The 22,830-nt window shown below is 50.9% G+C and overlaps 1 protein-coding gene across 1 annotated transcript; it reads right to left on the bottom strand.

Annotated features, from left to right (window-relative positions):
* Positions 1-1,722: 1,722 nt before the first annotated feature.
* Positions 1,723-22,648, bottom strand: NPC1L1 (NPC1 like intracellular cholesterol transporter 1). The gene is made up of 19 exons (XM_068972413.1): positions 22,595-22,648; positions 20,096-21,627; positions 17,493-17,593; positions 16,911-17,083; positions 16,540-16,668; positions 15,945-16,127; positions 14,749-14,863; positions 14,510-14,637; positions 13,911-14,048; positions 13,532-13,621; positions 7,311-7,501; positions 7,024-7,148; positions 6,306-6,432; positions 6,078-6,133; positions 5,005-5,155; positions 4,600-4,831; positions 4,344-4,457; positions 4,104-4,266; positions 1,723-1,922 (listed from the first exon to the last, which is right to left on the bottom strand). Exons 1-19 carry the CDS (start codon positions 22,646-22,648, stop codon positions 1,723-1,725), a joined length of 4,002 nt encoding a protein of 1,333 aa, XP_068828514.1.
* Between the last annotated feature and the right edge of the window lie 182 nt (positions 22,649-22,830).

The following is a 22,830-nucleotide window of genomic DNA, read 5'->3' as shown; positions in this document are numbered from 1 at the left end:
TAAACTGGAGAAACACTAGACAAACCCCATTTGAAGGACATTCTTTAAAATACCTGACCAGTCTTCAACTGTCCAGGTCACCAAAAACAAAGAAAAGGAGAGCCTGAAACACTGTCACAAATGAAAGGAGCCTAAGTAGGCATAACAACTGAGTGTTGTGGAGTGTCCTGAACAGGATCCTGGCTCAGAAAAAGGACCCTGGGTAAAATTATGGAAGTCCAAACAAAATACGGATTTTTGGTTAGTAGTAATTATCAGTACTAGTTCATTCACGGTACACTGACAAGTGTATCACGCTAATGTGTTACTCAAGTTAATTTTGGGGGGTGGGCAGGGAGCATACAGGAACTCTCTGTATTATCTTTGTAATTTTTCTGTAAAACTATTCTATAATAAAAAAGTTTTCTTTTAAAAAAGTGTTTTTTAAAAAGGGATAGCAATCTATAACCCCCCTCCCCTCCCTCCCAGAAACAAGTGGAGCGTTGTGTTGGTATTGGTGCAGGGAAAGAGGCACCCTGATCCCCTGCTGGTGGAGGTATGAATAGGGCAGATGCCCTGGAAGGCACTAGTCTGTATCCATTCAGTGCTACAGCGATGGTAGCTCCCCACACATAGACAGGAGACGTGTAAACACCTGCTCATCACACAGGTCCATGGTTCCATACCTGAAATCCCTTACGGGAGCTGAATTTCAGAATTTAGGACATTTTTTTAGAAAGGTAATTTGATGCTTACAGTACATTAGATATTAGACCTCATCAGGATCTGGAGTAGCAACATGAAATCAAACTTGTTAATGTGCTAAAATATATGACTATTCACATCAAGTTGGTTGAAGAATGTAGGTATCCTATTTATGAAAAAAAAAAAAGACAGAATTATGTCTGACTTTGCAACCCCATGGACTATAGCCCTCCAGGCTCCTCTGTCCATGGAATTCTCCAGGCAGGAATACTGGAATGGGTTGCCATTTCCCTCTCCAGGGGATCTGGAATCTCCTGCATTGCAGGCAAATTCTTTACCATCTGAGCCACCAGGGAAGCCTGTTTATAAAGAGTATAAATAGATACACGGTGTCTGATCAGTCTTTGCTACGAAATGAGTTTGTCCAAAACTTACAAAAGAAAAAGACAAACGCACTAGGTTTTCAGAGTTCTGGGGGTTCTGAAATTCCACATAAGTGACTGTGGACTTATAGCAGAAAAATAATTGAGGGCAATCTGATTGCCCATTAGCAAGGGAATGGATAAAAAACACCCTGTTCATTCACACAATGGAAAGCTGTCTCAGTTAAAATGATTAGACTACATCTCCATGTATCAACATGAATAAATTGAAAAAATGTATGCTGCATAAAAAAAAAAGCCTCATTCCAAAAGGATAAGTCACGTATGGTATCAATTAGGAAAATTATAAATGTGAACGAGTAAGTTGTTCACATATATGGAACTAAAGTTTTAAAACTTGCATGAGGAGGACACATGTTAAATTCAAGAGATGGATTTGGACCAGGTCACACCCAAGCCATCACGTGCCACCTGCATCACAATCGGTGTCCTTATGGATGAGATCTGGTGGCCAGAGGGTGACCAATGGTGGGCAGTCTTGTGGAGACAGCCTCTCTCAAGACCTGGGGGAAGGATAGGTCAAAGAACCCCCAGGAGGAGCCTTCGTGGCCCCTCAGGTCATGGCCGATGAGCTTGGACAGGGGCTCTAGCCCCATCAGAACTTCTGCCTGTTCTCTGATGGAGAGCTATCGAGGCCTCCTGCACTCTTGGCAGGATGTTCAAAGCTGTAGTTGATGTAGACACCGTCATGAGTGCTCATCGGGGCAGGGTGCTTTGAGCAAGAGGTCTCCTTGGTCGCAGCTGCCTCCTCCTCCTGCTTCTGCTGCTGCACCAGAGCTGGGTTGACATCAGGCCCTGCAGAGCAACAGACACAGAGCAACACAGTCAAGGAGGCGACATGCTGGGTGCAGGATGCAGGCGTGTGTTGGAGCCTCAAATGGAAGTTCCAGAGAGGGAGAGCTAAGTCCTGAGCCCCAACCTCCCATCACTGCCTTTCACCCCAGCCCTCACTTCACCATACCCCCCAAAAGATGGTAACCGTCAATTGCCACCCATGCCCACCCTCTGGTCCCCCCTGCCTTCCAGTGCAGGTCCCTGCCATCCAGGGGTCTAGCAGGGGAAGCCCCAAGCCACCCATGGCCAGTGACTCCCTCCCCCTCCTCTCTTCCTTGGACACTCTGTGCAAGCATTCCTTGCTGAGAGAAGCCATTCCTCACTGTCATCAGGCTCAGGTCAGAGAGGGGACCCGTATCCCTGCGCCTGCCACTCGCCTCTCTGTCAGGATCCCAGCCACTCTGCAGGGGGTGGGCCACTCAGAATCTCCAAGGGGTGGCCATGACCTGTGGGACCTGTGGCTCCCCAGCCAGGTAGCCTCTGGGGAGGTCCCCACCAACCACACTCTCCTCTTCCAAAGGGGGTCAGGAAGTTTCTACAAGACTGGGGTGCCGTGCATAGGGGTGCCGGTGCTGTGTGGCCTCCAAATACACTGCATGTGACCAGCTCTATTACTGGGGTGGAGGGGTCTCGGGTTCCTCATCTGTGAAATGGGGATGAAAACATCACCTACCTCCAGGGATGATAAGAGGATTAATATATATTTATTAGCACACGAACACACTCTTCTATTAATATAAATGTTCCATCTAAAATTACCATTATTATTATTCCTGGTGTCAGGGAACAGTGCAAAATTGAACTCTCAGCTTGCCCGCCCTATGGGGGAATGCTTCATCCAGGGGTCCCGTTTAAATCTCTGTGGAGGGATGGGGTGTGTAAACAACTGTGCTCAGAAGGGACTTTTCTAGTGGTCCACTGGTTGGGAGTCAGCCTGCTCATGCTGGGGACACAGGTTTGACCCTGGTCTAGGAACTAAGATCCCACATGTCTCGGGGTAACTAAGCTCATGCAGCACAACCACTGAAACCCATGTGCTCTAGAGCCCGTGCTCCACAACAAGAGAAGACCACGCACAACTAGAGAGTAACCCCTGCTCGCTGCACCCAGAGAAAGCCCACAGCAACAAAGACCCAGAGCAGCCAATAAATAGACAATTCTTTGAAAAAGAATAACTGCGCTCTACAGTAAGCTCCGGGAGTTGGTGATGGACAGGGAAGCCTGGCATGCTGCAGACCATGGGGTCGCAAAGCATCAGACATGACTGAGCAACTAAACTGATCTGAACTGAATGCTCTACAGTGAGGAAACAGAAATGTACATGTTGCTAGTAGGAGTTTAAATGGTAAAACTTCTTGGAGGGTGTTATCAGTTGGAATGAACAACCAGTATTCATGGACTGAACTTCCTCTAGGATATATTGAAGAATGAGGTCAAAGATTCAGCCACAAAGGATAGTCATCGCAGCACTGGCAATAACATGCAAAGTCAGAAATAGTTTAGCTCTAGTTCAGTCGCCCAGGAGTGTCCAACTCTTTGCAACCCCATGGACTGCAGCACGCCAGGCGTCCCTGTCCGTCACCAACTCCCAGAGCTCGCTCAAAGTCATGTCCATCAAGTCGGTGACGCCAGAAACAGTCTAATATCCAGCAACTGGGAGCTGGCTAAATGGACTGTGGCCAATCCATACAAAAGGATATGTTTTTAAACTGCAAGTTGTCACCCATGAATGAGTCATGAAATCAGTTTCTCAGATAACATCGGAATTTTTTAAAAAATCAATGATAGAATAGAACAGAAAATACCTGAAGCTTCTTAGGCAGTGTTATTTTGATAAAGGCCTGTTCTACTCTGCATGTCCATGTCCATACCTGTACATATCACCTCTCAATGTGAAAATATTTTTTGCTCAAGGTCATGATCAAAAGTTCAAAAGCATGCAGCAGAGAACCATATGGCCACTGAATGTGTTTGAAATGCACATCTGACCCAAAAAAGATGTTTTCTTATGCTAAGTGAAAAACTGTAGCTTCCAAACCAGGAGGAACTGTGCCCACAATTTGGGGCGGGACCTGTCCCAGGTGAGGGTTCCTGGCATTTTGCCTGTGGTTTGGAGTTTTGTGGGAGGGCCCTGGCACTCACCCAGGTAGCTGAGGATGACGGGCAGGAAGACCAGGCCGTGCAGCAGGCCCACCAGGGTGATGAGGAGGTTGAGACGGAAGAAGAAGATCTGGATGAGCTGCGCCTTGGCCAGGCCCAGGACAAGGATGCCAGGCAGGTTGGTCATGGCCACTCCTGCAAACACCTGGGGGTCACAAGCAGGTGTCAGACTGGGCACGGGGCGGCTGGCCAAGGACCACGCAAGGCAGCCCATCTACTCACCGCACTGCCCATGGAGATGGTGGCCTCCTTAGCCCTCTCCAGCCGGGTAGGTTTGGTGCTGATGGCAAAGGAGCGGGTGATGTGGGACACAAACTCCACAGAGATGCCCACCGCCTGAGGGAAGAAAGGGGCTTCAGCCACCCAAGGGCAGGGGCAGGGGTCTCCACCCAGGCCAGCAGGCAGCACCGAGACTCTAGAAAGAACTGGGAGCCTCGTTTCCCACACTAGAGCCCTGACACTCTGGCTGGCAGGTTACCGTGACCAGGTTGATGAGGGACACGGCGTTGTAGCTGATGTCCCAGAGCGTCATGAAGCCCACAGTGTCCACCAGGATCATGATGATGGAGAAGAGGTTGAGGAGGCCGGAGCGGACGTCCATGCCCAGCAGGAAGCAGCAGACGACAAAGGTGGGCACCAGGCAGATGGTGAGCATAAAGAGCCCCTCGGGGACTATGGTCAGGTACTGCTCATAGAACACGTTGGTGACCCTGTGGGGTGCAGAGCACGGTCACTGCTCCGCAGCTTCCTGTGCCCACTTCGGGATGAACACTGGGCCCAGGTGCAGCTGAAGCCTCCATGCTGGAGCCCACCCCCATCTCGTGGCCACCCTCACCAACCCAGCACCCTCACCCGCACCCGCCTCTGGAGCACATGCACTCACGAGTAAGGGAAGACCTCAAAATCTGGATCAGTGCCTGGCACCTTCCGCAGGTCGGCGGTGATGTTGGCTGCCAGTGCCCGAGTTGCCCGCAGAGCCTCCGTGAAATCCTGCGAGTTCTTCAGCAGCTTGTTGTAGGCCATGAACCGCGAGGCTATGAAAGCCAGAGCCTCAGAACCCCCAAGAGGCAGTGCCCAGCTGAGTTCAGGGCTCTGCTGCCACCATTTGGGAACTCTTAATACATGTTGAGCAAAGGGCCCTGCATTTCGGTTTCCCCCCAGCCCTGCAAGCTCTGTAGCTGGTCCTACCACTGTGCCAGACTCAAGTTCTGGCCCTGCCTCTGATGGATGGAACTTAAAGAGTTCTCCTGAGGGACTTCACTGGTGGTCCAGTGGCTAAGACTCCAGGCTCCCAGTGCAGGGGACCTGGGTTCAATTCCTAATTGGGGAACTAGATCCTACATGCCACAACTAAGAGCTCGCATGCCATAACTAAGACCCAATGCAGCCAAATAAATAAATACATTTTTTAAAGAAAGAGAGAGATCTCCTGGATGAACCCAAACACTGCTCTGTATGTTTTCAAAACATGCACTGGATCCTTAACATTAATTTCATTATTTTTCCAATGCATGTTTTCCGGTAAGAAAGGACCAAAAAGGGAGACAAAAATACAACAGTTGACTTGACAGAGCTGTGGGTTGGGGGACCCCCCTGGGTAAGTAGAGTAGTCATTCATTGAACCAGCTGCCCACTGCCCACATCTGGGTGTGACTTGCGCCGGAGAAAAGAGGAAGTAGGTGGCTCCCAAGTGCAGCATCAGCCACTGAGAATTCCATAAATTTCACTCTGACTATGAATTTAGGGAATGGGGAGATGGAAACAGGCAGACACGGGGTGGAGTCCAAGGACGTGGAACTGGGTGACATGACTTCTGAGGACAGGACCAGGGCAGTTAGAAGCCCCCAGGAAGGAAGAAGGAGGGAAGGTTCAAGATGGAGAATCTGTCTCCTGGGACTCGTGGGGCCCCCGGGGCAGCTGACTCTGGTCTTCCCCTCCAATTGAGGGCAGGCTTACCTAAAATCTGGCCATCTGAGCTCATATTCACTGAGGTGCTGTATGCTGCCAGGCCACTGCAGGAGGAGGACCAGGACAGGTTAGCCAAGGATCTGTCTCCTCTGTGCTCTTGGCCCATGGCCACCCGCAGAGGCCCCACACTGCCTCCTCCCCACTGTGACCCTGCCATGGGCACCCACACAGCTGTCCTCCTCAGTGCCCCGCCCCCAACCACCACCCACCACCTACCCTTTGGGACATTTGATGTTGGGCTCGTCACTCAGAAACCAGGGAAGGTATTTGTGGAACTGCTCCACTGATGGCCGGGCAGAGCCCGCTGTGGGACTCACACAGGTCTTCAAGCAGGCCAGGGAATCTACAAAGAGAGTGGGGGGTTCTAGGCAGCAGCACCCCCCAAGGCCAGGCAGACGATGCCCTGCCCCACCTTGTGCTCCTTTCCCATCAGGATCCCCATGCACGCCCACTGTTGTAACAAGCGTGGTTACTCTGGAGGGATATATGTTTGCCTCTACATATGGAAGGAGTGCCCCTCTCATATATGGAAACTGCTGATACCTTCAAGCAGGGGAGGGAGCAAAGTTCAAGGCAGAGAGACAGCCTCCACGGGGACTCCCCACGCCACCTACAAGTGCAGCTGCTGAGGCAGGGTCATGCAGCACCCTCAGCTCTCTCTCCACTCCCATGGCACTTGAGCAGCAGCCTGCTCAGTGGGTATGGGCACAGCTCAGTGGGGCCAGGAGGGTGCGATTGCCTGGCAATCCAGCTGGACGTCTACATACATAGGTGTAGCACCCCAACCTGTGCCCCTAGGCAGGGCCTCCACCCCAAACTGACCCTGGAGGAGGGCAGGAAAGGTTAAGAGATCTTCCACTGGTCCTGTCCTCTCTCTAGTCTCAATTTCCCCAAGCTATGGTGGGCCCTGAACTCCCGGAGGCCCCATACTCACTGACAGTCGAGGGGCAGAACTCATCTTTATTGGGACCATAGATATAAAGGCGGCAGCAGGAAGATGAAGTCAGCCAGTCAATGAAGTCGTCCACCCAGGAGGAGGCAGGGATGGCCAGGTAAGACCTGAATGTCAGGAAATGTCAGGGGACGGGACCGGATAGGCAGGCTGTGGTGGGTCCTTCCTACAGTCCAGCCTCCATGCTGACTCCCCTCAGGCGCATGGCAGCAAGTGGGCAGCAGGGCAGGAGGGAGAGAGACACACAGAGGGTGGGCTGGGACACTCACACATCAGGGAAGTCGGTGGCGTACTGGATCTTCTGGGTTAAGGAGAAGTTGTTGCAGCCTGCACTGGAGCAGATAGCGTTCATTCCTTCCTCACTGGAGAAGTTGTAGCCCCCAGTGGTGACAAAATAGACCGGGGCCCCCACCTCAAAGTAGCGGTTCATAAAGAGGAAATAGTCGATCAGGTATGAGTCCTGCAATGGAAGACAGTCAGTGAGCCCATGGCCAAACGCACCTCCAGCATACGCTCAAGAGATACACACACAGTGATATACACAGAGGTACAGGCTCACAGAGTCATGTGTGCAGTTCCACTACAGAGGCACATGGTCATAAGTATACACACAGAGGCACACACACACTCCAAGCTACACCTATCTAGGTATAATCACAGGAACCTACACAGAACACACTCAACGGAGGTACAAGCACAGGGCATCACATACCCCCCCTGCGTGAACATGCTCTCTGACACACACATACAAACATATACACGTAATTTTACCCCTTCCTATATCGTCCCCTGTTTGGCACAGCCACAGTCTAGCAAGTTAGCCTATGACCACAGCCCACATGGATGCACACATATAAACACCCTCGTGCACACCCTCAAGGCTGTATGCCAGGCATCCTCACGGCTCATTCCCTTCTCCTGCAACATAAAACTTCAAAGTGACATCAGGAATGATGGTGGAGTAGGAAGTACCAGGATTCCACCTCCCCATCTAGACAACAACTGCACTGGCAGAATCTGCCTGATGCAACTATTTTGGTGCTCTGGGGTCTATTGAGGGCTTCAAGTTTCCAGAGAAAGGCCTGGATGGTAGATTGTGGTTAATCTGATCTACTTCAGCCCTTAGTATGGTACTAGCTAGTCATCGTTTATCCTCCCGGACCTGTGGCAGGCAGCCATGAATGCATTCCAGGAACAGTCTGCACACAGCTTGCATACCCACCTCTTAAATATCAAGGATCTGTGTTCTCATCACTCATTGCTGCTTCTAATCTCAGTAGAGCAGAAACAAAGTCAGGTGCCATTAGAACCTTCACCTCAAACTGAAGTGACTGCCAAGATACTTAAAGATTATCTGTACTTGTCCGAAATATTAAAGGGCAAGTGCTAAATTTGTCTTCCCCCTTCATATTTCCCTTTTTCTTCTTTTGAGAGCCAGACGTTTAAGAAACATGCCACTCAAAAGCAACCACAAATACAAGGAAAAGTAGATAGTCACTGCACATGCCCAGGGAAAAGCAGAGACTCAGAAAAGATCTGTAAAGACTTTACATCTCAAGCTGATCTCCAGGACAGAGACATCCGCAACAATTAACTTTTTAAAATAAATGAATAAATAAGCAAATTCTGGGGAAGGGAGAGAATCTGATTTCTGGAGTTATTTTGGACTCAAATGTCCATTTTTCAAAAATAACAACAAAATCATAAAGCATACAATGACTCAGAAAGATATGGCCCATACCTGGGGACAAAAATTAATCAACACTATCCTTGAGAAAGACCAGACAATGGATATATTACATAGAGACTTTAAAATGACTATCTTAGAGATGCTCAAAGAGCCAAAATAACATTGTTTTCTGGACACAGTCAAGAAAACAATGTACGAACAAAACAGAGGGACTTCCCTGGTGATCTTGTGGTTAAGAATCTGCCCTCCAATGCAGGGGACACAGGTTCAGTCCCTTGTCAGGAACTAAGATTCCACATGCCTTGGGGCAACTAAGCCTGTGCACCACAATGAAGACCTAGCACAGCCAAAGCACACTCAACACACACACACAATGGAATGATCAATAAAGAGAAAATATAAAACAGAACCAAAAAGAAGTTCTGGAGCTGAAATGTACAATAAATAAAGAAATAACCAGAGGGATTCAAAGACATATTTGAGCGTCAGAAGAATGGCCACACATGAAGACAGGATAATTGAAATTATCAAATGAAGAACAGAAAGAAAAAAGAATAAGGAAAATGAACAGAGGCCAAGGGATTGCGCAGCATCGTCAAGCAGAACAACGCACACATCATAAGAATCCCAGAAAGAACAGGAAAGAGGAAAAGAGATAATTTGAAGAGACAATGGCCAACATTTCATAAACTTGATAACAGATATGAGTATAAAAATCCATAGAACTTTAGCAAACTCTTAGTAGGAAAACTCAAAGAGACCCAGAACCAAGGCACACTACAATTCAAGTGTTGAACAATAAAGACAAAAACAGAATTCTGAAAGCAACGAGAAAGAAGAGGCTTATTATATATAAAGATTATAAGCATAGTTCCTATCAGAAAACTTGGAGGCCAGAAGACAGTGGATTTGTATATTTAAAGAACTTAAGTGCAAAAAAACTCTCAACCAGGAGTCCTATTTTTGACAAAACTGTCCTTCAAAAATGAAGGAAAAAATTAAAGCATTCCCATATGAATAACTACAGAAGAAGTCTGTTGCCACAAGACCTGTCCTGCAAGAGGCTTCAAGTTGAAGTGAAATGATGGTAAAGTATACCTCAAAGTGATGTAATTAAATAAAGATCACCAGTAAAAGTAAATACATGGAAAATTATAAAAGCTAGTTTTATTACAACTTTGGTTTGTAATTCCATTTTTTTATTTCTACATATCTTAAGAGATTAACACATAAAAAAGTATTATTCTATGTTTTTAAATACATATTGTATAAAGATGTGATTTTATGATAGCAATAACGGAAAGGAAATGGAAAGGAGCAATATAGGAATAGATTTTTTGTATGCAATCCATGTTAACCTAGGATAAATTCAACACATTGTAAGATATTTAATGTAATTTCCCTGGTAACCACAAAGGAAATAGCCATATAACATATCCAAAAGGAAATGAAAAAAGAATTTAAACATTTCACTATCAACTAAACACAAAAGAAGATGGCAATGCAGGAAATGAGAAACAAAAAAGCTATAAAGTACACAGAAAACAAATAGCACAATACCAATTCTCTCCTCATCAGTAATTGCTTTACATGTAAATAGACTACTCTCTCTAATAAGAAGTCGGAAGTTGACAGCATGGGTTAGAGAAATAGGATCCAACAATGTGGTGTCTATAAGAGTCAGCTGAGATCCAGAGACACCCACAGGTTGAGAGTGAAAGTATAGAAAAAGATATTCCATGCAAATAGTACACAGTTTGCAAAGTTTGCAAAGATATTCCATGCAATAGTAGGCTATCCCACTGCCAGGTAAAATAGGCTTTAAATCAAAAAAGTTTACAAAGGACAAAGAAGAACATTATATATTATTAAAAGATTCAGTACAGCAAAGGTAAGTGTATGTAAACAGTTCCACATCTAATGAATGACCATCAAAATCTATGAAGCGAAACTTGACAGAACTGAAGGGAGAAATAGGAAGTTCTACAATGAGCTCAATACTCCACTGCCGGTAATGGGTAGGACACCCAGACAGAAGACAAGTAAGGAAATGGAGGACTTGAACCCACTAAACCAACTAAATCTAGCAAGCTTATACAGAAACTCTGCCCAACAACAACAAAATGCGTATTCCTCTCAAATACACATGGAACATTCGGCAAGATAAACTAGGTATTTGGCCACATATTAAATCTCAATATTTAAAAAGATAGATGTCATTTTATGTATATACCCTGACCATGACTGCATGGTTAGAAATCATTAACAGAAGGAGAATTGAAAAATTCACAGTCGTAGAAATTATACATCCCAGCAATGATTTATCTTGACTGACACCAAAAGCACAGTTAACAATGACAAAAATAGACAAATTAGACTTCATGAAGATTAAAAACTTAAGTACATCAAAAGATACTACCAATAGAGTAAAAAAAGCAACCAACAGAAATGAAGAAAATATTTACAAATCACATATTTGATATCTTATATTAATTAATCAGATATTAATCCCACATATCTGATAAGGGATTAATTATCCAAGATATCTAAAGAACTCTTTAAACTTAGCAACAATAAAATCCAGCCCAACTCAAAAATAGACATTTCTCCAAATGAAATATGCAAATGGCCAATAAGTAAATGCTTAACATCACTAATTATTAGGGAAACATAAATCAAAGCCACAATGAGATACCATCTCATATCTATTATGATGGTTGTTGTCAAAAAACAAACAAACAAAACCCAGAAAATAAGGGTTGGTGAAGACATGGAGAAATTGGAACCCTGTGCACTGTTGGTAGGAATGTAAAATGATACAGCTATATAGAAATCAGTATGAAGGTTCCTCAAAAAATTAAAAATAGAATTGCCATATGATTTAACAATTCTGCTTCTGGGTATATACCCAAAATAATTGAAAGCAGGGTTTCAAAGAGATATTTGTAAACCCATGTGCATAGCAGCATTATTTCACAATAGCCAAAACATGGAAACAACCCATATCAACAGAAAAATGGTTAAGCAAAATGTGATATATATGCATTCATACATATAGGAATATCATTCAGCCTTAAAAGGGAAGGAATTCTGATACATGTTACAACATGACCAAGCCTTGAGGACATCATGCTAAATGAAATAAGCCCATCACAAAAGGACAAATGTATGATTCCACATGTGTAAGGGACCTGGAATAGACAAATGCAGAGACACAAAGGAGAATGGGGCGGGGGGTGCACCAGGGACTGGGGGAGGAGGAATGGGGAGTTAGCATTTAATAGGGACAGAGTCCCAGCTTTGCAGGATGAAAGAGCTATGGAGATAGGTGGTGGTGAGGACTGTACAACGTCTTTAATGCCACTTAAAAAATGGTTAAAATGGCAAATTTTATGTTATATTTTACCAGAAAAAAAAATTGAAAGAAATACACTTTATATAGTCATAAGAAACAAATCTCCCCCAAAGAAAAATAAACAAACAGCATAAACAAAACCTCAGCTGGGAGACTTCCCTAGTGGTCCAGTGGCTGACTCCCCACTCCCCGTACATGAGGCCTGGGTTTGATCACTGGCCAGGGAACTAGATCCCACACGCCACAACTAAAGATTTCACATGCCATGACTAAAGGTTCCAAGCGCCCCAACTAAGAGCCAACACAACCAAAAAAAAAAAAAAATCCCTCAGCTGGTCTTACAGCCCAGTACCACCTTCCTTCTCATTGGTCTGGCCTACCAGGCCACTGATACCCATTCTGGGGTCACTGGGGACCCTCTTCTCTTCAGCCGTGTGAGCAGTCCCCAGGGCCACCGTGAGTGGCAGAGTCATTCTGGACCCTTGCTGGCTTTGCAGCCTCTTCTTGCTCCCTATGGTGGCTCGAAGGTGCCGTCCTGCCTGTCTGCTCTGTTCCCGCCTCATCTTGCTTCCAAGACCAGCACCACCAGCAGATGACTATCAGGCCACTGGATCCAAGATTCCTGCCCATGCCCAGACCCCCGTCGCCACCTCTACAGTGGCCCTGGATGTCCAAGCCATCATGATGCTCTCTCTCCCCTAGAGCCCAGGTATGCAGACTTGCTTCCCCCAGCCACCAGCCCACCTCTGCTTGCATGTCCAGACAAACCTCAGGTCCCTGGCCTCTTCGATGTATGATTCCTATCAACCTCATATGCTTGCTGGTCCTGGTCAGCACATTTCCCCACCCCCTCACCTGCAGCGCCTCCAGCTCTCGGCCTTACTGCCTCTTCCCCCCACCCCAACCCGCACCTACAGTCATCCCTGCACACAGTAAATGAGCCTTGGTGCGCCCCAACCTCCTATGGGTCAGTGCTGTGACCCTTGCCTCCTTCCTCTGCAAATCCCACTCATGCTCAGACACCCCTCAAGCCTCTCCTCCATCCAGAACCCTCAAGACCATCGAGGTCTTTTCTTCCCCAGGGCCCCCAACCCTCCCTGTCTCTCCGAGGACAGTCCAGGGACATTTGCTGCTGCAGAACCCAGGCCCGAGGACACAGAGTGCCTGGCACTAGGCAGGCATTCACTGAGGTGTCGGTCATTCTGCCTGGACGGTCGGCTCCCATGGCCAGTCCCTCGGCTGTCTGGTCGTCTCCCTCTGGTGGCCTGGGGTTGGAGCCGAACTCAGGCACTTTCCATGCAGAATGTGGCTTCTCTTCCCAACTCCGCATGATGCATGGTCCCCCACCCCTACCACACCCCTGGTTCAGGCCAACCCATCCACTCTGTGCTGCTGATTGCCCTCACAGCCTTGGGGACTGAGGAGAGGGGAGGGAGGGCACCTACCTTGGGCAGAGCCAGCTGCTGGTCCAGCCCCACATTAACGTGGCACATGAAATAGAGGCTTGCTCCGAACAGGGCCAGGAACAGCAGTACCTGGGAAGGGAAGCGTCGCGTGAAGGCCTCCCGTCCAGTGATGGGTCAGCAGCTTCCCAGTCTGGGTCTGGATGGGGTCTTGTAGGAAACATTCTGGAGTTGGGCCAACTTGAATCTCAGCAACCCCTCCCCGCCCCGGCTTCAGCCCCTGGACCTGGGCAAGCTCCAGACCCCTCCAATGACCACGGGCAAGGATCAAGGCTAAGCAGACCCTCCCGCCCCAGACACTGCCAGGCTCCCCCAACCCTGGGTGGCATGAGGTCCCCCTGCTGCCCTCTCGCCCGCTCACCACGACCACGCGGGTGAGCCAGTGCAGCAGGAATGGGACGTAGAACGTGCGGAAGAATCGGAGCAGGAGCCCCTCATCCTGGCTCGGCGGGGGCAGCTTCTGGGCTGTCTTGCAACAGCAGATGTCCATCCGGGAGGCCTAGAAGGAGGAAGGCACTCAAGACGACCCCAAAACAGACCCTGGGGACCACTTCCGTCCCGTGGAGTGGGAGAGTCACCTTCCACGGGTGGACTGGGCCAGCACCGCATGGCGGGGACATGCCAGTGTGCACTTTTCTTTATCTTCATTTTCTGCCTTGCTAAAATACCTTTGAACTTTGCACCATCACCGAAACAAGAGCTCCCTCCCTGTCAGTCTCTCGCTTATATTTTATTTCACGACCTCAGGTACTTTTAGCAGGTTTGATCATATTCCCCCAAATGACCAAAACAAAGTTAATTTTCCATGGGACATCAGGGACTTGGTGGCCTAAACATTCCAGCACGCTGTTGCCACACTCAGTCCCCATGCTCTGAGCCTTCTGTGCAAAGTGAAGCCACTCTATCCCCGGCCAAGATGGGGACCAAGGGTGAGTCCCTGGGCCTTGCCTCCACTCTTACCTCTTGCCTCCTGCTGTCAAGGGAGAACAAGGCCACGAAGGCTGACATCTGTAGCAGGAAGTCAAGAAGCACTGCAAAGCCGGAGGTCAGGGCAAAGGTCTGTACAGCTGGCATGGGGGTCAGGGCTCCTGGGGGATGGGGAGGGGGTCAAGAGTGAATCTCGGGGCCTGGCACATGCTCAGATGGGAAAGCCTTCACGAACTCCCAGTGCCTGGTGGGGAGGGGTTGCTCAGGCTCACCTAAGAAGAAGCAGATGGCCTCAGAGAGGCTGCAGAGAAGCATGCTGGGGGCCACTCTGCCCAGGGCTCGGCCGATGTGGGCCTCCCGTTCTTCCCCAGGCCTCCGAGGCAGCCTCTGCGTGAGGACGGCAGGGACAGGGTCAAGATCTGACCAAGGGCTCTGTCCCTCAGAGGCCAGCTGGGGGCTGCCACATGCCCTCACTCCCCAAGGCATGGGCATTGCCTGGAGATGCAGCCAGGCCCAAGGAACTGCCCCCACCTTCCCCAGTGGGGACAGTGGGGCGGTGACACTCCATCCTGCCACATCTTCCACTTCTCAGGGTCTGGCCCAGAGAAACGCATGGTGTATTTTGGGATGTCCATAGCATCCTTCCTCTGACTCATCACTGGAACCCTAAATGTTCACTAACAAGAGAGGCTAAAGACTACATGTCTTTCCGTGGAATGCTACCTAGCACTAAAAAGACAGAGGTGGCTCTATGTAGAACAGAGATGAACAAACATGACTCCATATTGGACCTCTAACCTTTGTGCTCTGTTGCCTGTGCTTAGTCTTATTGTCTCTGGATCTTTTGTAAAAGGACGTTGCCCAGAGCCTGGAATATACATGACAGCCCATTACCAAGGCTCTGACCTTTAAAGGTATAACACTTTTCCATTCATATAGAGATTAAAAGGTTGCAGAACAGAATCTAACATTTGCCAAGTTGGAGGGGTTTGACAGCTGCAAGAACAAAAGATTCTGGCACCAAAAGGTTTGCAACACCCAGCCACACCACTTCCCCTTTTAGTATAAATTCTAACTCAGGTGAGGTGGTTCTTTGGGAACTAGTCCACCATCTTCTCAGTCTGCTGACTTCAAATAAAGTCACTTTTCACTATTCCTTTCCCCAGCATCTCATCTCTCGATTTATTGGACTGCCATGCAGTAAGCAGTATGAGCTTGGGCTCAGTAACATATGTGCTGTGTGACACTCTTGCCAGACAATGTGGGGCTAACTGAGAGCAAGTTCAGGAGACATGTGAGATATGAATGCATTTACGTGAAAGATAAACACAGAGCCCTGTTTTCTACAGGAATTGTACACATGGACATCGGTGCTTACGAAGAGGCTGAAATAAACCCAGCAAACCCATGGGGCCATCCCTGGGTGAGTAGGGGCAGCTGAGGGTGTGCAGAACTCCTGTCCCCTTACCTGGTACTCAAGAACGAAGATGAAGATGTTGTCGGCCCCCACGGCAAGCACCAGGAAGGGCACCACTTGAAGTATCACCAGTGAGGAAGGGACACCCAGGTAGGAGAAGAAGCCCATGGAGGCCAAGACTGCTCCCAGCACCACGGCCACCCCGCCCAGGCCCAGAGTGGCCTTGGAGTCCACCTGCAATGGGACCAGTCTCAGCCTCCTGGCTGCGGGGCTGCCCAATGTGCCCTCAACCCCAGTTAGAGGAGAGCTGCATGCTCTGAGCTTCTGCACTTTGTCCACTCTGCAGTGCCGTCCTCCCAAGAGCAGGCCCTGTGAGCCTGACCACTTCTTCCTTGAGCATGCGTTGTAAGACAATGTAAATGCCAACTTTGCATTTGCACAAGTCGAGGGAGGGTTGTCGTGAGCAGAGTGAAAACTCGCATGGCCTTTCGAAATAGAACACTTCAAGAAGCATCACCCCTTGGAGGAGCCACCCTGGGTATGTCCACTTTGCTGTTTTGAAGTGCTCTAGAAAGTAGGTTGGGAAGGTTCTAGGCGCCCTGATGGTGGGCCAGCTCACCCTCACAGCTCCCTTCTCACTTCTCACCGGTACCCGACGCCAGCTGGAGTAGCTGCCCAGGGCCAGGGAGATGTACAGGAAGATGACAAGGTAGCTAACAGCAAAGATGGGCAGGTCCTCGGCCGTGGTGCTGTTGATCTCATCCTCCAGGGAACGCTGTGGACACACACCCGACCAGACCCAATGACCCAAGAGCTCGGCCAGAGGGCACCGTGTATGTGAGTCCGTGTGAGCTCTGACATGGCTGCAAGAACTGCTGTAGCATCACCCCATCCTCCTGGGCAGGCACCCGGCAGCTCAGGGTCACTCAGGAGGGGTGAGGGCAGGATGGGGATACAGGACCCCACCAAAACCACCTGAACTGTCTGCCCCAGAGCCAGGGACCCTGCAGCCCCTACCTCCGCCATGAATGTGACCTGGAACACACCAGCCGTCCGACGCTGAAAGGCTCGCATCTCCTCCAAGAAGGCTCCCTCCCAGAGCTTAGCCTGGGCCAACTTGGGGTCCCCAGGAGGGTAATTGTTGAGGGAGAAGGTCATGACCAGGGCCTCTGCCTCAGAATAGTCCTTTCCTGGAAGGAGAAATGCTCGGCTACCTCCAACCACACCTCTGCTTTCCTCCCCCTACTCCAGCCTCACCCCTGGTTCCCTTCCCCCGACTGCAGCCACACTCCTGCTTCTCCTCCCCCACCCTCCTCATCCAAGTCATTGTGTAATTCTACATCCTACTTCCCTGTCTCAGTCAAAGGCAAAACCTGTGGTTCCAGGCACAGAACGAGAGAACCTGAGCAGGGTTGGCAGAAGATGCAGTAAGTGACAGAGAAAGGATGCAGGATGGGCAGGTCTGCCGTCCCCATGAGCCCTCCACCGACCCGGCCATTCCCAGGCAGCGGGACGTCCCCATGGCCACCCCCATCCTTCTGTCCATGACTCCTGCCCCGTATGTCCACTCACTGGCCTCCTGGGGAGGTCGGAGCTTACCTTTGTAGCCCCCCACGGCGAGGAAGGGGAAGATGGGCGCCCCATAGTCAGCCATGCAGCTCAGGGCCAGGGCTGTGCCATCTTTGTAGGTGAGGGGGGCACTGTTGGGAGAGGAAAGGACCTTTCCTGACCCCACTCCAACCACCGTGGCCCCTGTGCCTCACCCCAGACGCCCAGCACCATCACCTGACCCCCGATCAGAACATTTCTTGGTCCAATCCAGACTGAACTGGAGCTCCCTGAGCAGGACCTCTAGTTCTCTCTCCCTTCACACCAGCCTCATGCACCTGGTTCCACCATCATCTCCTTCCAGATTGGCAGGGGGCTGAGCATCACACACACTCCCCTGGAGTGGCGGCTGGATTCTGGTACAAGCCCCTCCCTGAGTCCTAAGCACCAACAGAGACACACAGGCCTCACACTGCCCTCAGTGGTCTCCTCCCACCAGCCCAGAACCCTCCAGGCCCTGAGGTGGGAACTCCTTCTTTCCTCATTCAATGTTCCAGCCCTGTAACTGTGGTCAGGTCTCCATGCCCTCCACTGAATCCTTTCTGTAAATAGGTCACAGGTGCCTGGACAAAGCACTCATTTTGAGTGCGTCTGTGAGTCACCAGCAGGCGGGGAGTGCCGGTTGCTGTGTGACCTTGAGCAGTTGACTATACCCCTTTGAGCCTCAGTTTCCCTGTCTCTGAAATGGGGATAATCAGGCCACCCAAGAGCTGTGAGCATCCAAAATCAAAATAAAGGCAACTCAAGGACTGGAATGGATGAGATAGTTGGTCAGCATCATCAACTCAATGGACATGAGTTTGAGCAACTCTGGGAGATATTGAAGGACAGGAAAGCCTGGCATGCTGCAGTCCATCAGGTCTCAAAGAGTCAGACATGACTGAGCGACTGAACAGCAACAAAGGACTGGAAACCCGGAGCCAGAGCTTCTTCTTCTGACCTGCCAGTTCTGAGGGCCAGCCCTGGGGCTGAGGCACAGACTCTGGGAAGCAGCCCACACTTGGTTCGCCTGACGGGTGGGAGCCCTGACTCTAATCCAGAGGTATTCAGGGTGACTCAGGGCCTCAGGAGCCCTAGAGACCCTTTCAAGGTCTACAAAGTCAAAACTATTTCCATAATAACACTAAGATGCCATTCTGTTTTCACCCTTCTTTGATCTCAGGTCTGTGGCCTACAGACAGTTCACTGACATGACTTTAGTTTCATATTGCAGCTAACATTTAGGAAAGCATCACTTGCTGAGTTTGACGAAGTAGTAAAGAAAACCCACAATTCTCTGGAAAGGCTTTGACAACACACTTCCCTCCTCTGGCTACATGGATGGGTGTGCGGCCAAGCATTCTCACTGTGCTTCAACCAACAGGCCAAATGCAGAACCAGATGCCAGAATCCAGCATCTTCTGCTAAGCCAGACCCCAAAGAGATTTGCAAAGATGTAAAACAATGTTACCGTGATCACTCCTGATATTTTCAGTACAGAAAATACGATTATTTTCATAAAAATATGTTATGGGACTTCCTGGTGGTCCAATGGTTGAGAGTATGCCTACTGGTGTGAGGCACGCAGGTTCGATCCCTGGTCCATGAGGATCCAACATGCTGTAGAACAGCTGGGCCCATGCGTGCACCACAACTAATGAGCCCATGAACCACAACTACTGAAGCCTGTGTGCCTTTGACCCTGTGCTCCACAAGACAAACCACTGCAATGAGAAGCTTCAGCACCACAACAAAGAGCCTGTGTGCCGCAACAAGGACCCAGCACAGAAAAAAAAAATTAATAATTTCCTTTAAAAATATAAATAAATAAAAAATGTTATTTGTGTCAGCATATAATGGGCCTATCATAGCTATTGTTGCAGAATTAAGTAACTATTTTGTCATTTCTCAGTTTTACTTTCTCATGTGGTAAATGTCAGTGACTATAACCTCTACCCACCACACCCCAGCTCTCTGGGGTGCTTGGTCTTTTGTCAAGAGTGAAGGGACCCTGAGACCAAGCATTTGAAGACCTCTGCCCACTCCAACCCCGGGGGGCCTCCGTGCTGCTAGCCAGCGTGCTCCTTTCCAGGCTTGGTAGCTCTCAAACCTCCACTCTTGGTCCCGAGACCCATAAGCTTCACTGGCTTCCTGCTTGCACCACGGCCAAGTGGACGCAGCTGGGGACCAAGCCCCAAACAGCTTGAAGGGGTGTGGCTGCTACCTGCACAGGGCACCTGGCCTAGGCCCAGGCCCCTGCCCAGGCCTGGGGCACCTCATGGGCTGCCCATGGCCCTGCTGGCCTGCACCCAGGCCGAGCATGGCCTTCAGATTGCTCTGTGACCCTTAAACCAAGAACGTGTAAGGACGAGTCCAGCTATGTCAGGAGTGCTACAGAAAGACCGCGTGGAGGCCGGGACGGTCAAGTGTGAATCAGCTATGGCGAGCGTGCACTCCACTGAGGATGGGAAGCCCAAGAAGGAAGTTGGAGAGACACGGCACATCACACCCCATGTGACCGAGACGCAGAGCACCTCAACCATACAAGATGTGTACCCAGCCTGGGCCCCAGGAGGCCCACGCTGACCCTAGAACCTGGTCCCAAGAGGACTCACTTGGCGCAGTAGAGGAAGTGGTCCCTCCAGTCCACCTGGGCGGTCTGCCCTGACAGCGTCTGGTTGGCTGTGAGCAGCAGCTGAGTGCGGTTGTTCTGGAAGTACTGCAGGAGGCTGTTGACGCAGCAGTCAGACAGACTAGCGTTATGTGGGTTGAGGGGGGCGTAGCAGGTGTCCCGCAGGGAGACGTTCCGCTGCTCCTCTGGCGACCACACCTGCAGATGCCGCAGCCTCTCCTGCAATTCCAGCACCTCCAACAGCAGATCCGAGGACAGGATCCCGCTGAAGTTCTTGGGCCCCAGCAACAGGGAGTCATACCTATAGCTGGGCCGGTGAGGTGCCGTCATGAACACCTGGCTAGTTCGGAAGAAGGGGCCAAAATACTTGTCGTGGAATGCCTTCTCGCGTCGGGCTAGGCTGTTGGGGGCTGACCACAGCTCCACGGGGTCCGTGGTCAGTTCTATAAAAGCCAGGCCCCCTGCCATGGCCACGACCACAACCACAGATACCGCCAGGATGGTCAGTGGCCACGAGGCCACCCAAGTGCCCCAGCACTGGAAGCAGCAGCTGAGGAGGGTGTGGGTGGAGAGACTAAGCCTGTGGGCCAGGCTGATGCTTTCCTTGGGTTTGGGCGTCTTGCGCTTGCCCCTGCACCACTTGGCCAGGCGGGATCGCAGGAGGAAGGCCGTGAGCAAGACAAAGAGAGAGCAGAGGATGATAATGAGGACCAGGCTCCCTTCCATCCGGCCCAGGCGGAAGGTGGGGTCCAGGGCCCGGGGCTGGGCAATCACGGGGCAGGAGGCGGCACAGTCCTGGCAGGAACAGGCCGCTGCACCATCCCCCTGGGACTGGTTGCAGGGCACGACCTCATCATTTAGAGGCTGTATCACGCTCCCCTCGGCCTGGCTAGGCTCCCACAGGTGGAAGGTGATGTCCAGGGGTGCCAGGCCATTGCTCGTGTCCCCCTGGAAATTGAGCCAGCGCTGGGCGTTGCAGAGGGCAGAGCCATAGACGCCACACATGGAGCCCACGGCCAGTGTGGCAGCTGCGGGGATGCGCACACGGCTGCAGGAGTCGTAGGTCTGCTCAGCGAAGCTGCGCTGGTAGAAGGCCTCGTAGGCCACCACGGCCTGGGCCTGGCTGTCCCCCTGTGTGACCACTCGGGTCACGTTTATGAAGAGGCTCTGGTTGGGGCTGCAGGTGTTGTGGCAATGCAGGCTCACGAAGTTGTCAGAGCAGGCGGGACAGCGGGTGAGGAGGGCCTTGGTGACCCGCAGGCTCATGTCCAGGGCCACCAGCTGCTTGGAGGAGCAGCAGGCATAGGTGGTGTTGGCACCAGTGTAGAGACGGGGACAGATGCTTTGTAGGAGAGCCAGGTGGTCACCTGTGATGTGGCGAGCAGGCGAGTTATCCAGGCAGGACACATTGGACAGCGAAGCCAGGCTTCCGGACAGCTCCGGGTTCTTCCCGCACTCATCGTAGAAGGCGCAGTAGCCAGGCTGGTGTATGGGTGTGTACACCTCACTCTGGGCCTGTGGAACAAGGCGGTGTCACCACGGGCCCCAGTGCTGGCCAGCTCCTCTGGGTAGCTGTTGGGGCAGTGGGCAGCCAGGGAGGGTGTGGGGAATGATGCCAAACAGGGCAGATGAGGGGTGGACATCGGGCAGTTCCAGGATGCCAGGGGATCCAGGGGAGCACTGGGGGAGATGGAGTGCCCAAGTAGCACATGGGACTCTCGGCGGTGTCTAAGGATGGTGAGCAGATGGGTGAAGGCCTGGTTGATCCTGAGTGACAGGGTCACTGAAGAGAGAGGTGATCTGACATATCTGGGAGAGAACAGGGTCACCCAGGAGACCCCTGGACCCCTGTGTGGTCCTCCTGAGAAACAGTGGCCCCTGGACAAGGTGAGGGGCTGACACCCAGGGGCCATGTGAATGCAGGCCCTGTGTGCCTCGGGCATCTTTGCCATAGCAGTCAGCCACCACCATGCCCAAACTGCGGACCACACCCAGAGGCCGGGGCCCCTCTTGGAGATTCTGAGTAGAGCTTCCCCTGCCTTCACCTGGCAGGGGCTGAAAACCTTCACCCACCTCCTCAGACGTGGAAATGAACAGGAAACTTGAGAGGTAAGAACCTCGGACCTCCTCCCTGGATGCCAAGTCCTCTGTGGGTGATTCTCCCCTTGAATCCACCTCATCAGCACCCCAGGACTGGATCTTCCTTCAACCTACCACCAGCCAGCTTAAGCCAGGACACCCACAGTGGACCAGGGATGGGAAGAACTTGGTCGCACCCAAACCAGCAGTTCCATTCCCCATGCTTGTGTCCATCTGAGCCCATGATCTGGAGACCTGAGCAGCCCAAGACCCCCGACCTGCACCCCTTCTCTGAGGAGCCTGGCATCCCTCATCTATGTAGAAATTGCCCCCAACTGCAGATCCCTGGCCTTCTCTCACAGTTGCCAAGCAGCCCTTGCCCGGAGTGGACACAAGGACTCACCGAGTGCAGGAGCAGGGCCCAGAGCAACCAGCCCTTCAGGCTAGTCTCCACCATCCTGGCACTGGGCAGGGGTCAGAGGGTAAGTGAGGCCAGGGCTTGGGGACAGCCAAGGGCCGGTTCCTGACAATGCCAGAGCCCACTTCAGCCGTACATATACTGAAACTGGGGACGGATTACAGGGCAGCTTCCTTACCAGGGACAGTATCACCTGACTGGGTTGGGGACCAATGGGGCTG

Source organism: Capricornis sumatraensis, chromosome 5 (genome assembly GCF_032405125.1).
Source record: "Capricornis sumatraensis isolate serow.1 chromosome 5, serow.2, whole genome shotgun sequence".
In the NCBI taxonomy this organism is placed as follows: Eukaryota; Metazoa; Chordata; class Mammalia; order Artiodactyla; family Bovidae; genus Capricornis; species Capricornis sumatraensis.
The sequence above is the reverse complement of the archived record's forward strand: the minus strand, read 5'-3'. Positions and strand labels throughout refer to the sequence as shown.

Bases quoted from the DNA above. Each gene is read 5' to 3' on its own strand.
- NPC1L1 (XM_068972413.1), bottom strand. From the start codon at position 22,648: ATGGTGGAGACTAGCCTGAAGGGCTGGTTGCTCTGGGCCCTGCTCCTG. The intron at 17,084-17,492 runs GTAAGCTCCGAC...TTCTCCTTCCAG, and splicing joins CGCCGTGGGGGGCTACAAAG to GAAAGGACTATTCTGAGGCA. The intron at 4,458-4,599 runs GTAACCTGCCAG...TTCTTCCCTCAG, and splicing joins CCCTCATCAACCTGGTCACG to GCGGTGGGCATCTCTGTGGA.